At 47.9% G+C, this 13,872-nt stretch overlaps 1 protein-coding gene across 4 annotated transcripts in view; it reads right to left on the reverse strand.

Moving 5' to 3' along the window:
- The window catches only part of LOC114692827 (histo-blood group ABO system transferase 1), a 46,723-nt gene that overhangs the window by 6,520 nt on the left and 26,331 nt on the right, over positions 1-13,872 (reverse strand). For 3 of the 4 annotated variants that reach the window (XM_037204662.1, XM_037204661.1, XM_037204663.1), the window contains exons 2-6: positions 9,862-9,931; positions 9,212-9,268; positions 7,768-7,815; positions 6,229-6,264; positions 5,593-5,727 (exon numbers count right to left, since the gene is read on the reverse strand). In XM_037204662.1, the coding sequence (XP_037060557.1) occupies positions 5,593-5,727; positions 6,229-6,264; positions 7,768-7,815; positions 9,212-9,268; positions 9,862-9,931 (346 nt within the window). Of the gene's footprint in view, positions 1-5,592; positions 5,728-6,228; positions 6,265-7,767; positions 7,816-8,642; positions 8,774-9,211; positions 9,269-9,861; positions 9,932-13,872 lie in introns of those variants that run through there. The other variant, XM_028868855.2, reaches the window with a different exon arrangement.

Raw genomic sequence — 13,872 nt, forward strand, 5'->3', positions numbered from 1 at the left:
TGGCCTCCAGCTTGACCACTGTATGTGTGCACACATGCTGCAAGCCGCAGGAAAATGTAATGGAATTCAGCTGCTATCACAAAAGCTACTTCTCCAAAGTCAGGCCGTGGCTTAAGAAGTCTTGGTGATGTTTTAGCTTTTGTATGTATATTAGCTGGTTCCTACACTGATTTTCTTGTAATGCTATGTGTGCTTCCAAGAACTCCTAACAGTGTATTTATCTAAAATGCCTATCAAGCATCCAAGGCCAAATGAAACAACACCTGTCTCCTAGGTCAGGAGGATAGATTTATTTCTTGTGCAATTTAGGGTGAGACCCTCTGTCCTTACAGCCTTACTAACAGCTTCCTAATGTCTTACCTAAACACTTCTAGGAATGTAGATTGAGCACATAAATTCCCTTCTTGATATACTAACCGATCATTAGCTCTCTATTGACCACTCCCCTTTTGGGCTGTAAAAGAAAGCCTGGTGGTCACTGTCTGAGGAAAATTCTTATCTGCCTTAATGACCCCATAAGAATTCAAGCCTGGTGACCTTGCTCTGTGAGAGGATTGCTACTGCTTGGGTTTATAACCGGATTCCTGAGAGACTTAGAGAGAATTGAGAGAATAAGGAGATGAAGAGGAGGAGAGAGAGAGAGAAAAAAAGAGAACGGAAGAACTAGATGGGTAAGAACTGGAGAGGAATGGACTAGATGGAAAGAACTAAATTGAAGGGCTAAAAGAGAGTACTAGAGGAACAAGATGGAAGATGAGGAAGAGCCAGATGGGGAAGAACAAGATGAGGAAGAAGGAGATGGGAGAGGAGCTAGGACGGGAAAGAACTAGATGGATGAGAACCTAGATGGGGCGGAACTAAGATGAGAGAATTAAGATAGAACTTAGAGGGGACAGTAGATAAATACAGAGATAATTAAACAGAAAGGAACTAGGTTTGAGTACAGAACTGTAGCTGTGTAGAGGAATAAAGTAGACGGACAAAGAGCTTGGTGTACTTAGATTCATTTCCCGAAAATAGTTCTCACCATCCATAGTTTCCCTTCTGAGTCCCTGGGAAGTATATTATTAAGGCTGGTCCTTTATATTATACAAGACATATATGCATGTGTGCTCATGCCTATTGTACATATCCATGTTTACTTGTCTGTGTGCCTGTGTGGAGGCCAGAAGTTGACTTCAGTTTTCTTCTTCTTGAAGGGTTCACAACACGCCCCCACGGTCGCATATACCAGGCAGACACTTCCTCCTAGCCAATTCCAGGTCAGGATAGGCATTTCCGGGTCAGGGCGTCTCTCATAACCAGGATACCCGGTGGACCTGGACACCTCTGCCTAGCAAGTTCCGGGTCAAGGCGTCTCGCGTAACCAGGATCCGTGATGTTACATGGCCACGTAAGCGCACAACGTGACCATGTGATCTACACACACGCATGGAGTAGTAACATGACCTGGCCACGCCCCCAGCCGGTTTTTAAAGCGGAGTGCCATATTCCCAGTTCTCTCTCCTCTCTCCTCTCTCCTCTTCCTCATGCACGTGTCTCTCCCACAGGCCTGCACACTCTCTGTCCCTTTATCTCTAATAAACTCTTATAAGTGGATTCTGTCGTGTTTCGTGACACTTCCTTGCAGGGTAAGAACACAACGCAGCTACATAACTAACATTTTGGTGCCGAAACCGAGCAGACGCTTCCGGGCCCCCTGTGCCTGGAAACCCACGAACTGGGTAATCTGCTCCATTCGCAACAGACCGCTCTCCATTTGCCTGAACCGCATCCAAATTGCATCCAACACCGCTTTCTTCGATTGGTGAGTTCCCCCCTTTTTTTGGCCAGTGTAAACGGTCTCCTGAATCTGTGAGAACGACCGTTGATCGTCTGGCGCCTCACACGTATTCTTGAGACCGGGGGAACCCCAGACCACGGTATTCATTGGCTACGGTCGGCCCCTATCGCAGGCCTAACTTTTCTAGCCGTCTCCCACGTCTGCAGCCTGAGATATTTCTCGCGTTGGGGCCACCGTCAGGGTGCGCCCCAGAGAGCCACGTGAAGTCGATGGGTTCATCCTCCAAACGGGGAGGCAAAGGCTGTCCAGATTCTCAGAAATTCCATTCCCTCACCGTGGAGGGAGCCACTGCCTTTCGCTGACGAGTGGAAAAGCAGGTCGTGCTCAGTATCCGCCCTTGACCCTGGGGACGCCTGAGGTCTTGGCTCCGGATCACGTTTATTTTTTATTTTTTTTTTATTATTTTTCTGCCTCCGCTGCAGACATGGGAAACAAGGCTCCCAACCCTGTTAGTCCTTCCTCTCCATTAGGCTGTCTTGTTGAAGCTTTAAAACCTCTCAGTTTAATGCCTTACATGAAGATTTCTAAGCTAACTCGTTTATGTTCAAAAAGACGTGGCCAAAGTATGCTTTAAAAAATAACAAAAAATGGCCACCGAGCGGCTCCTTGGATCCCGATATTTTACGGGAGCTCTCTAATCACTGTCGGCCTTCAGGCAAATGGAAAGAGTTGCTTTCTTCTTTCTCAATGCTAAACTGTCTCTTCTCGTTTCCTTCTCTCCTGCTCATATGCTCCTAGCTGTACGTAAACCAGAGGAATCTCTGACTCCGGAATCTCTGACTCTAGATCTTGCTAAGGAACCAATAATTAAAATTCATGTTTCATCCTCTCTTTAACAGAACTCTCTGAGATAGAAAGTAAGCTGGGTTCTTATACGTCTAATTCTGCTTCCTTTATTAAACAGTTTCAATATATAACTCAATCTTATAGTCTCACCTTTCATGACTTCCTGAGGAGCTCAGGCGAGTATGGGAGCAGGCTAGGACTCATGCAGACGAAATTCATCAAACTAACCTTTCACACCCCCCAGGAGCTGAGGCAGTTCCTGACCGAGAGCCACACTAGGACTACAACACCCAGAGTGGCTGACTAGCCAGAGATAGGTTTATTACCTGTCTCCTGACAGGCCTCCGTAAGGCTGTCCTAAAACCAGTAAATAGTTCAGGATAAGGACGAAAATCCGTCTCTTGTTCCCCAGACCTTCCCGACTAAAGCTTAAGTATCTGGAGAGCAAGGCTCCTGACCCCACAGGCAAAAGAGTCATCTGTGGCATTTAAGGTGTGCCAGGGAAAAGATAAAAGCCCGAAAACAAAATTGCCAAGTGCTGGCACTCGCTGACTTCCAAAAGCTGTTGGGTCCCTGTTTTAAGTGAGGAAATGGCCACGGGCTAGCAAATGCCCTGCCAGGCCATCAACAGCCTTGTTAAAAGTGCTGCCTAGAAAGACAGAGTCAGCTGACTGCCCCCAGGCACCAAGATGCATGGGTACATCAAGCTAAGACCTCCAACAGACCTAGGCTTGGCTACAGACATGGCAGGGAACCCAGAACGCAGAAGGGAAGCGATTCGTTTCTTTCCTTCTGGACACCAGAGCCATTGACTCAGTCCTGGGAGTTTTGGGATGCCACCTACTTTATTGTCGGGGTTGGGGGACAGCCTTATCTACCTCAGCAGACACCGCCATTTAATTGTATTTTCAGAGGCATCCCTCTCACACATACATTCTTAGTGGTGCCAAGTTGCCCTGTACCTTTAATGGGGAGGGATCTCCTAGCTAAGGTAGGAGCGTCCATTTCTTCTCACTCCACACATTTGCCTCCTCCCAGACACGCCAGCAGCTCTCCAACTTCTCCTCCTAGCCATTAACTCTACAGACTCCAAATATGCTTTTCATATCCTCCTGTCCCACGCTGCTATTTGGAGAGAGCGTGGACTTCTCACAGCAAAAGGAGGATCCATGTCTAACTCAGGCCATATAATGGCCATGCTGGAGGCTTCCCACCTCCCCAGGGCTACAGCTCGATTTTACCCATATGCCCACCGTCAGGAAAAGTTAAATATCTCCTCAGACCAGTTCTAACACCAGGTCTTTTTTCCAAGCCTCCAACTGTTCCAGATAGCCTGTTAACCCCTCTTTTATGTTACCTAAGGTCTATTCTATGGAGCTATGCGGACTGCTCACTGCCTCAGCCATGTGACAATCCTTGCCCATCTCCAGTACACATTGGGGATCAGGTTCTTCTCTTTCCTCCAGGCCAGCGCCCTTCACCCCTTTCCCCTAAGTGGCAGGGACCCTTCAAGAAAAATCTCTCTTCATATACAGTGAAACAAACAGGGCCTCTCACTCTCAAGCTCCAGAGGACATCAGGATTCACTGCCTTGTCACCAATTCCAGAGGAATAAGGTATCACCCCTTCCTTTCCCAACCAGGGCCACACAGAGCCAGAGGCAAAAGGACCATCAAAAATATCCAGACGGTAAGGAATAATGTAATACAACAATTTATCATTGTTCAATACTCAGCAACTGATCACCTGCATTTCCTAAGTGCTAACCTAATAAGGGAAACAGGTGCCTTAAATAAACTACCTCCAGCAAGGCTTGCCTAAGGAAAACAGGTGCCTTAAATAAACTACCTCTAATGAGGCTTGTCTCAGATAGAAATTGAGCAGAGTACTAAGACCAGATCTACCTCAGGTAAATGTCACATGCCTCTATCTGGACAGGCCAAATCTACCTCAGACAAATGCCAACTCCAAAATAAAATAATAATGATTCTTTCTCTCTAAGATCTTTCTATGTCAACAGTATCTTGTTAAATGGAAGGTCCCCAGCAGCAGCACGGGTGGACAGCCGCAGAAACAGGAGACGGCAGAACGTCATTCCAGGACCTCCACCATCATCCCCGGACTTCACAAAATACCCCTCACCCCCCCCCCCCAAGAGCCAACCAACGCCCACTATTCAGCTGGAAGCAGTCTTTGAGAGAAACATCGCCCCCATACCCAGTCAACCACAATTTTTTCTTTTTTTAAAAATATAAGAGTCGGGAATGAAGGGTTCACAACACGACCCCCCGCCCCCCACGGTCACATATACCAGGCAGACACTTCCGCCTAGCCAATTCCAGGTCAGGATAGGCATTTCCTGGTCAAAGCGTCTCTCGTAACCAGGATACCCGGCGCACCCGGACATCTCCGCCTAGCAAGTTCCGGGCCAAGGCGTCTCACGTGACCAGGATCCGTGACGTTACATGGCCACGTAAGCATGAAACGTGACCATGTGATCTACACACACTCGTGGAATAGTGACGTGACCTGGCCACGCCCCCAGCCGGTTTTAAAGTGGAGCGCCATGCTTCCCAGTTTCTCTTCTTCTCCACGCACGTGTCTCTCCCTCAGGCCTGAGCACACTCTGTCCCTTTAACTCTAATAAACTCTTTAAGCGGATTCTGTCGTGTTTCATGACATTTCCTTGCAGGGTAAGAACACAACGCAGCTAAATAACTAACACTTCTATCATTCCTATTTGTTCTTTGGACAGGATCCCTTCTCTGACTCTGAAGCTCACTGTTTGGCTGTGCTGTCCAGAAAGCTGCCTGATCCACTTGTGTCTCCCCTCCACCCACAGTGCTGGGATGACAGGGGCATGCCACCATGCACAGCCTTCACATGGATGTTAGGGATCAAACTCAGGTCCTCTGAAGCAAGTGCTTTACCCACTAGCCGTCTCTCCAGCACCCACTGCTTACTTTTTGATGGCAAACACGGTCAGTCCAACTGTGGTGTTGCGAAGCCTGAACTGCTCATTCAGTATGTCGATGTTGAAGGTCCCCTCCCAGATGATGGGAGCCAGCCAAGGGGTCAGGACAAGAACATCTTTCCTACTACATGGGGACAAAGCCACAGTCAACAAGTCACCAAACATGCCTGCAGGAGCCCTTCTCAGATTCCACACCCTCAGCTGCCACCAGGACTGCCCACCCTCCCCAGTGGGCCTGGCCAATCAGCAGCAGCTCTCACTGACTACGCCCACCCCACTCCACCAAGCACTAAAAACAACTGAGTTATTACAGCCACTGCAGCCACCACATCTCTGCAAACTGATGACAGAGACAGGAAACAAGGAGCAGATCCCAGATGGGAAATGACAGACAGGAGATGCTCCGGGCTCCAGACCTGAGTCAGACAACCCTCGGACTCTGACAGGGTTGTGAAGTGAGGGCAACGAGAATCATAATCAGGTCTTTGGTTTTTTCTGGGTTTGGTTTTTCCAGTGCTGGAGACCGGCCCAGGCCTCAGGTGTGCTGCTGAACTGTTCCCACTGCATGCAAATCCTCCTTTAGGACCTTTACGGCACTTCCCATGCACTGACCAAATCTACTCACCTGGGTGTTAGCACCTGTGGCTGGGCATAGGCCATCCTGCAAAAAGACAACACCAGAACTCAAGGTGACAGGAAGGTCCCTGGAATGCATGTCACTGGCAGCTGTGCGCCAGGCAAACAGACCTGCACCAGCAGTGGCAACCAAGCCACTGTGTATGTCCATGACCCTGGGAGCAGAGGATGGGCCGAAGCAGGAGATCACAGTCTCACTTGACATAAGGTAGGGAGAGGAAATCATGACACCCCTCCCCTTACTTAACGCTGGGAGGTTTAAGGACTACTTTAATGCACATGCCAGATGAGACTGAACATGTCTTCTGCCCCTGGTAGATGCCAACCATCCGACCTGGACCAGCAGCCTGCCTTGGTCCTCTCCTTAGCTGGTGGCACAGAGTCCTGGCTCTCTGTCTCGGTCAGAGACCAGTCCCAACATCAGTGTGAAGTTCCCTCAAGAGGTCAGGCCTCAAGGGACAAGAGCCACTCCTGCTATAAGCTGCGTTCTAAGACGGCCTGTGGAGCAGAGAGCAGGGCTGGAGAGACGCTCAGCGGCCAGAGCACTGGCTACTCTTGCAGAGCAACGAGATTCCGTTACCAGCACCCGCATGGAGACCCACAACTGTCTGGAACTCCAGTTCCAGGGGACCTGAGGGCCTTTTCTGGACTCTCTGGGCACAGGCATGAATGTGGTACACAGACATGCATGCAGGCAAAACACTCATACACATAAAAAAATAAATGTTTTTGTTTGTTTGTTTTTTTGAGACAAGGTTTCTCTGTGTAGCTTTGCGCCTTTCCTGGAATTCCCTTTGGAGACCAGGCTGGCCTCGAACACACAGAGATCCACCTGGCTCTGCCTCCCAAGTGCTGGGATTAAAGGTGTGTGCCACCACCGCCCGGCTATGTTTTTTTTAATGCAGTGAATGAGCATCAAAAAAAAAAAAAAAAAAAAAAAAAAAGCACAGGAAATTTCTACACATGGATGAGGCTTGAAGACACTTCATCACCTTGATAAGTGAGTCTGGCCAGTCAACATTTAAAAAAAAACCTACAGGTCCCCATCCCTGGGAGGCACTACTACAGAGTGGCCACACTCAGAAGAACAACAAAGAGCAGGCAAAATGGGTGCCAGGACCCGCAAAAGAGGCTGGGCAATGGGAGGTCGATGTTTGATGGACTCAGTTTACAAGATGGAATGTTCTGGAGATGGGTGGTGGTGAGGCTGCACCACAGCATGAATGTACCGACTGCACTGAGCTGTTGAAATGGTGAGGATGGTAAACTCATGTGTTTTGCATGTTGCCATGGAAATGGGGTGCACAGCTGCAAACTCAACTCTGTACCAGATGAGCCAGGCTGACTCTTTAAAAGCCTAATGGCATGCAGTTAGTCAACACAAAGAGTGGGGCTATGTTCTCCACTCCGAGTGCAGGAAGGGACTTCCCAGGTGCACACACACACACACACACACACACACACACACACAGCCCTCCATCCATGCCCTTCAGCCCAGATCTGTAGACACCATGTGAGGACAGGATACCTTGACAGGGTTACAACTTCCCGGTCATCCAGCTCTCCGACAATCACACTGTAGAAGGAAACACAGGAGACAGGTTTATACCAGGGGGGGGTTAGGGGTCAGGTACACAAAGCCTCGAGGAAGGGGAGTGGTGCCTGAGCATACAGTAGGTCTGTTACAGTTACAGAACAGCCCCATGGTGATCACCCCATGCACTATACCAACAACATGTAATCAAGCATTGCCACACCACAGATTCAAAAGTCAAACACTGGGGTCAAGGTTCACTGCCCCACACTGACCAGCCACTCCCTAGTGGAGCCTGAGCGGGAAAGGAGTTCAGAACACAGAAGATTCCCAGCCCCTCCCATCAAGAAGTGGAGTCTCTTCCTGTCCTTGAAGAGATAAACTGAGGCAGCAGTGCCTGGATGAATTTAAACCTGGCTTCTGACAGGTTGAACTAACATGCAATATGGTTACTGGTCTAGAGCCTTCCAGCCAGGCCTAGGGGAAGCTCAGTCTACACAGGGAGGCTCCAGGGACGGGCACTTCAGCTGAGGACCACCCTCAACCACCAGAAATGTGAGAGACCTCAAGGGAGACCCCCCGAGCTCTGCACAGCAACCCCAGGGATCTTTGAGAGAGTCATCAAAGGTGTGACTGCCTCCCAACACAATGAGGGGGGCAGAGTGCTCTGCAGCAGTGGAAAACTGACACAAGAGGGAACTGGTGGGAACGAAGAGCAGGTGGGGGCAGTGTAGGCTAGTGGGAAGCACAGCACAGACAAAGATCAAGGCCAGCCCCACTCAGGGGCATGCATGGCTGTGCAGGAATGCAGAGAAACAGGCTGCTGGGGAGGGTCAGCAGGCAGGATCTGATTTCAGAAAGCCCACTACCTTCTGTGCTGAAGGATCATTAGCTACTGTAAAGAAAAAAGGGCTGAGACAGATGAACAGGCATGTGGCTGATGCAAGGCCACAGCAGGTCCAGGAACCAGAGCAAAGCCAAGAGATGCCTTCCCAAAAGGCAGACTGACAGGATCTGGGACTGTGGGGATGGAGGGACCTCCAACTTGATCTCCGGGTAGAAGACAAAAAACCTAGCACTCAGTAGGCTGCTGGGGAGGTGGGTGGGGAACAGGAACTGTTCTTGGGGCTACCCAAGGCAGGTACAGAAGGGAGGGTGAGGCTGAAGCCAGAGAAAACAATAGTGTTCCCGGAAAACACAGACCCTTTAGAGACAACAGGCAGCAGCTGAGGTTTCTCTGTGTAGCCTAGGGTAGGACAAGACCCACCCATGTAGAGGTACAGGCAGAGGCCACAAGGCATCATGAAACAGAATGTTCATCTAGCCAATAACACATCCCACACACACAGAAATACACACATTTGACACATACACACATACAAACATATCACACACACACACACACACACACACACACACACACAAAACATCCACTCACCTTGTCACAGGTCCTGGGTCTCCCAATATCTGGCTTCTGTGGCTCAGGAACCCATAGCTGTGGAAAGGATGTACACAGACCTGAGACGGGCTGTCTGTCCCTCCCTCCAAAATGCACCACTGTACCCAGTGACCACAGACGTTCCCATGGGGATGCAGGGCCAGGTGACAGGACTAAGCAAGCTCACCCTGCTGGAAGAAGAGGTGGCAAGAAGGGCCCTGGGGACAAGGCCTGCATCTGGACACCTGAAGCAGCTGCAGACAGCCCCAAGACCACATCAGGGACTACTGCCTGGCTGTGTCTGCAGAAGCCTCAGTAGACATGGCAGTGTCTTTACTCTGTGAGTGTTCACAAACCTTCTGCATCTAGAGAAGGCTGCAGTCCAGGCGCCAGGCCTGCCTTCCTCTCCTTCTCCAGGTCTACCCTCACAGGTAGGGCCAAATGACTGGGCATCCAGCCCCATTTGTGGAATCAGAGGGAGACATCTGTCCTGAAACCGAGCCTGCCCTATAGGGACAAGCAAAAGCTGGACAGGCCACTGTGTGAGTGGCCAAGAGCACCCTCGTCACTGCCTTGGTAGTGGGGATGCCCACAGCTCAGGGTCCCCATCAGGGTCTCAGGAGCTGTTCCTCACCAGCCTGGATTCTTACCCAAAGAAGACCAAGGCAAGCACTGTGAGGGGAAGGATTCCGAGGTGAAGTGAGTAGCATTTTGGTCTTCCTGAAAAACAGCAGCACAGGATCCAGTTACTCACCCCCTTCCTGGACCTGACTCCCCTCCAGGCCTCTCCTGAGACTCAGAGGTCATCCTGAGCACTGTAGCCACCACCCTGCCCTATCTCAGGCAGCCCCAATCCCAGCTGGAGCGCCAGCCCCGCTGAGCACTCAGAGGGTAAAGAAGGTTGTTCACTCCCTGCTCAGGACTCCAGCTGCTCCCTTGGCCCTCAAGGACCCTTGGGCCCCCATGTCCTCAGGCCACTGAGCACCCCTTCCTGTGGTAAACTGAAATGAACCACAATGAATACTTCAGGGTCACTGCTCCCTCTGGCCCCTGTATGCTCACACTCACAGGGACAGCAATTGGTCTGTGCTAGTGACATTTTCTCATGCTGAGGTTGAATCCCATGACTGGTGAGTGTTAGGTAAGTGCTCCATCACTGAACTATGCCCCTAATGCCTCAGGTGATTTTCATGTCTCTAGAAGTTATGTGTTCTCATAATCAAGTTCAAATAGTCCTAAAGACACGTATGTAAACAGACTCATGTGTGGGCTCTGGAGAAAGAGCTCAGTGGGTAAGGCTTTTGTCAGAGCCACACAAGCATGAGGTCCTCAGTTCAGATCCCAGAGCCTATGTAAATCCAGACATGTGAAATCCCAGCACTCCTGTGAGGAGAGGGGAGGGGGTAATGGGGGGGGTCCCTGGAAGCTCACGGGCCAGCTAGCCTGCACACAGTGAGGAACAACAGAAAAGACCCTGTCTCAAACAAGGTGAAAGGCAAGGACTGACACCCACGGTTGTCCTCTGACCTCACATGCACACCCACACTCACACGCTGTGTTCCTAAAGGTTTATATCTAAAAAGGCTTACCTCTCCCTGCCCCAGCCCATTGCTTTCCCCTCTGAACCACTTGATGCAGTACTCTGTTTACTTTATTTATTTAATTAATTGTATGTGTTTATCTTAGTTTTTATTTCTTGGTTTTTTTTTTTTTTAGACAGTGTTTCTCTATGTAGCCTTGGCTGTCCTGGAATTGCTCTATAGACCAGGCTGGCCTCAAACTTAGAGATCTACCTGCCTCTGCCTCCTGAGTGCTGGGATTAAGGGTATGCGCCACCAACAACCCTAAAAATTTATTCTGAGGCATAATTTATATCTAATAAAATATCTCCATTTTAGATATTATTTGATAATGTTTGAACAAGGAACCCCCCCTTGCTGTGTATACCCCCACATTCCCCTCCTCATCTACATAGGAGTCACATGTGCCATCAGCCTGGCTGTTTATATAACACAATGCTGTCAAGAGTCACCACAAGGTCATGAGTGAATTTTATTTTTTTTGCTTTTTTTTTTAATGCCCCAATAGTTCCAGCCATTTAAGAAAATACATCTTCCTGTCACATCATTCTAGCATTCATCAGAAATTACATGGTGGGAACTAGAAAGATTGCTCAGGAATTAAGCACACTTGCTACGCAATCATGAGGACCTGAGCTGGGATCCCAGTATCCATGTAACACAACAGGCATTCCAGGAATGAAAGTCTGTAACCAGGACTCTTGAGTGAGAGTCATGGTGGTGGTGGTGGTGGTGGATCAAAGAGGCTTGCTGACTTCCAGCCTGACTGAGGAAACTGAGCCTCAGCTTCAGAGAGAGACCTTACCTCAAAGGAACAGGTAAAGAGTGATAAAGGAGAATGCCTGCCTGGTGCCTTCTTCTGGCCTCTGTACTCACACTCCTGGGTGTTCGTGTGTGTGTGTGTGTGTGTGTGTGTGTGTGTGTAGTCCCAGCCTGGATAGTAGTGGCTCATGAGGCCCCCCTTCTATCTAAGGAGCTGTTGGTAACTCCCAGCTGCTGGGGAGGGAGGGAAGAGTCTGTTTTCTTCAGGAATGCAGCGTCTGAGAAGCTACTCATGCTCCAGTGGATGCCCCACACCCAATCACATGCAGGTGGCATTAAGTGCAATCGGTGGGTTAAAAAAAATCACAAGAAGTCGTGAGGGAAATGTGTGGGGAGGAATAGAGGAGGAGATAGAGGAGAGGGATATAGGGTAGATTTGATCAAAACATATCTATGCATGTATGAAATTCTTTTTTTTTTTTTTTTTTTTTTTTTTTTTTTTTTGGTTTTTCGAGACAGGGTTTCTCTGTGTAGCTGTGCACCTTTCCTGGAACTCACTTGGTAGCTCAGGCTGGCCTCGAACTCACAGAGATCCGCCTGGCTCTGCCTCCCGAGTACTGGGATTAAAGGCATGCGCCACCACCGCCCAGCTTTTTTTTTTTTTTTTTGGTTTTGGTTTTTCGAGACAGGGTTTGAAATTCTTAAATAATAAACAGTAAATCTAAAAAAAGGAAAAAATACTTTTAATCAAGGTGGAGAGATGGCTCAGCCATTCAGAGGTACAGAGTTCAATTTCCAACACCCACATTGGGCAGCTCACAATCTCCTATAATTCTAGCTCTAAGAGGGCCTGCTTATCCCACTGGCCTCCCCAGGAACCTGTGCACACACTCATACATATTCAGGTATTTTAAAATAATAAAAATGAAATCGTTTTTTAAACACACACACACACACACAGCTACACATGTGAATCCATTTCTGGACTCTACATCCAGTCATGCAGCTGTGGGTCTACCCTAACTCCAGCCCACACTGACAACTGTGCTGTGTACCACACCTTCAGAGTGCAAGTCCTCAAGCTGTGTTTTTATTTTTTCGAAACTGTTCTAGCTATTCCGTGACCTTTGGATTTCTGCTGAAATTTTTTAATCAGTTTGTTGATTTCTATAAAAATTCTTCTGGAGTTTTACTTGGCATCATGTACACTTCAACCACCAGCCTAGGCAGAGGACAGCTTAGCAGCTGGTCTGCCCATCCATTCATGTGGTATCTGTATCTTCATTTCTGTAAGCAATATTTAACTGTATGAGCTTTAGTGCAAATTGGATAAATTTGTAGCTAAATACTTCATGTTTTCAGATGGTACTGAAAACAGTGTTTTTTATTTTTATATTTAATGTATTCTTAAACATATTTTAGTAATAAAACCAATTTAGACACTGCCTTTGGTTCCTGAAACCTTGTTCAGCTGACTTCATTGCTGAGCCTATAACATGTAAAGAGATGAGACAGGAATACAGAAGTACAAAGGATCAGGGGAAACTGAGGCCACACCACAGAGAAGGGAAGGAACAGTCAGGAGCCTGAAGAGAAGAAACCCAAGCAAGCAAACAGTGGGTTCACAGGTTAAGACTCAAGGGATATGCTTTTCCTAATTTGTTGTATTGAATTTAAAAGAAATAGATTTGAAAAGCAGTATTAACACAGTGCAATATATATATATATATATACATATATATATAATTTTATATATATAAATATAAATAATTATAAATTTATATATATTTATATATATATAAACATTCATGACACTGAGACCACAGGTAAATATTTATGATGAAATTAACAAAGAAAGTGGAAATGGATGCAGACAAAAGAAAAATGGATGTGGATGGCTACAGCCCAGTTAATAGTCTAAGAGGGACAAAGACTTAGGATAAAGAAGACAAAAAAGTCTCCAAAAAACATATAAGCTCCAGTCTGATGCCACTACAAACAGAAACAGAAGAAAATTAAGTCCCAAATGAGTAGCGTAACAGGTCCCCAGACCTTAGCACAACTGACTCCATGATGGAAGAACCATTCAAGTCATAAAACTCAGCACATACACAACACCATCTGCCAAACCCAAAACAAAGACCTAATCCATCAAAGTCCGTAGTTCTGGGAAAGTCTCTAAATGTACTAGCCTTTCACTTTGACTTCTGTAGTTCCACTACGGCCTAACTGTTCGTGTTAACTGAAGGATGTCAGTCCAGAACATGGTTTTTGGGCCTAAAAGCTCAGCCTGGCATAGGATCGGTACTATACTAGAAT

The sequence above is a fragment of the Peromyscus leucopus genome, chromosome 4 (assembly GCF_004664715.2).
Source record: "Peromyscus leucopus breed LL Stock chromosome 4, UCI_PerLeu_2.1, whole genome shotgun sequence".
In the NCBI taxonomy this organism is placed as follows: Eukaryota; Metazoa; Chordata; class Mammalia; order Rodentia; family Cricetidae; genus Peromyscus; species Peromyscus leucopus.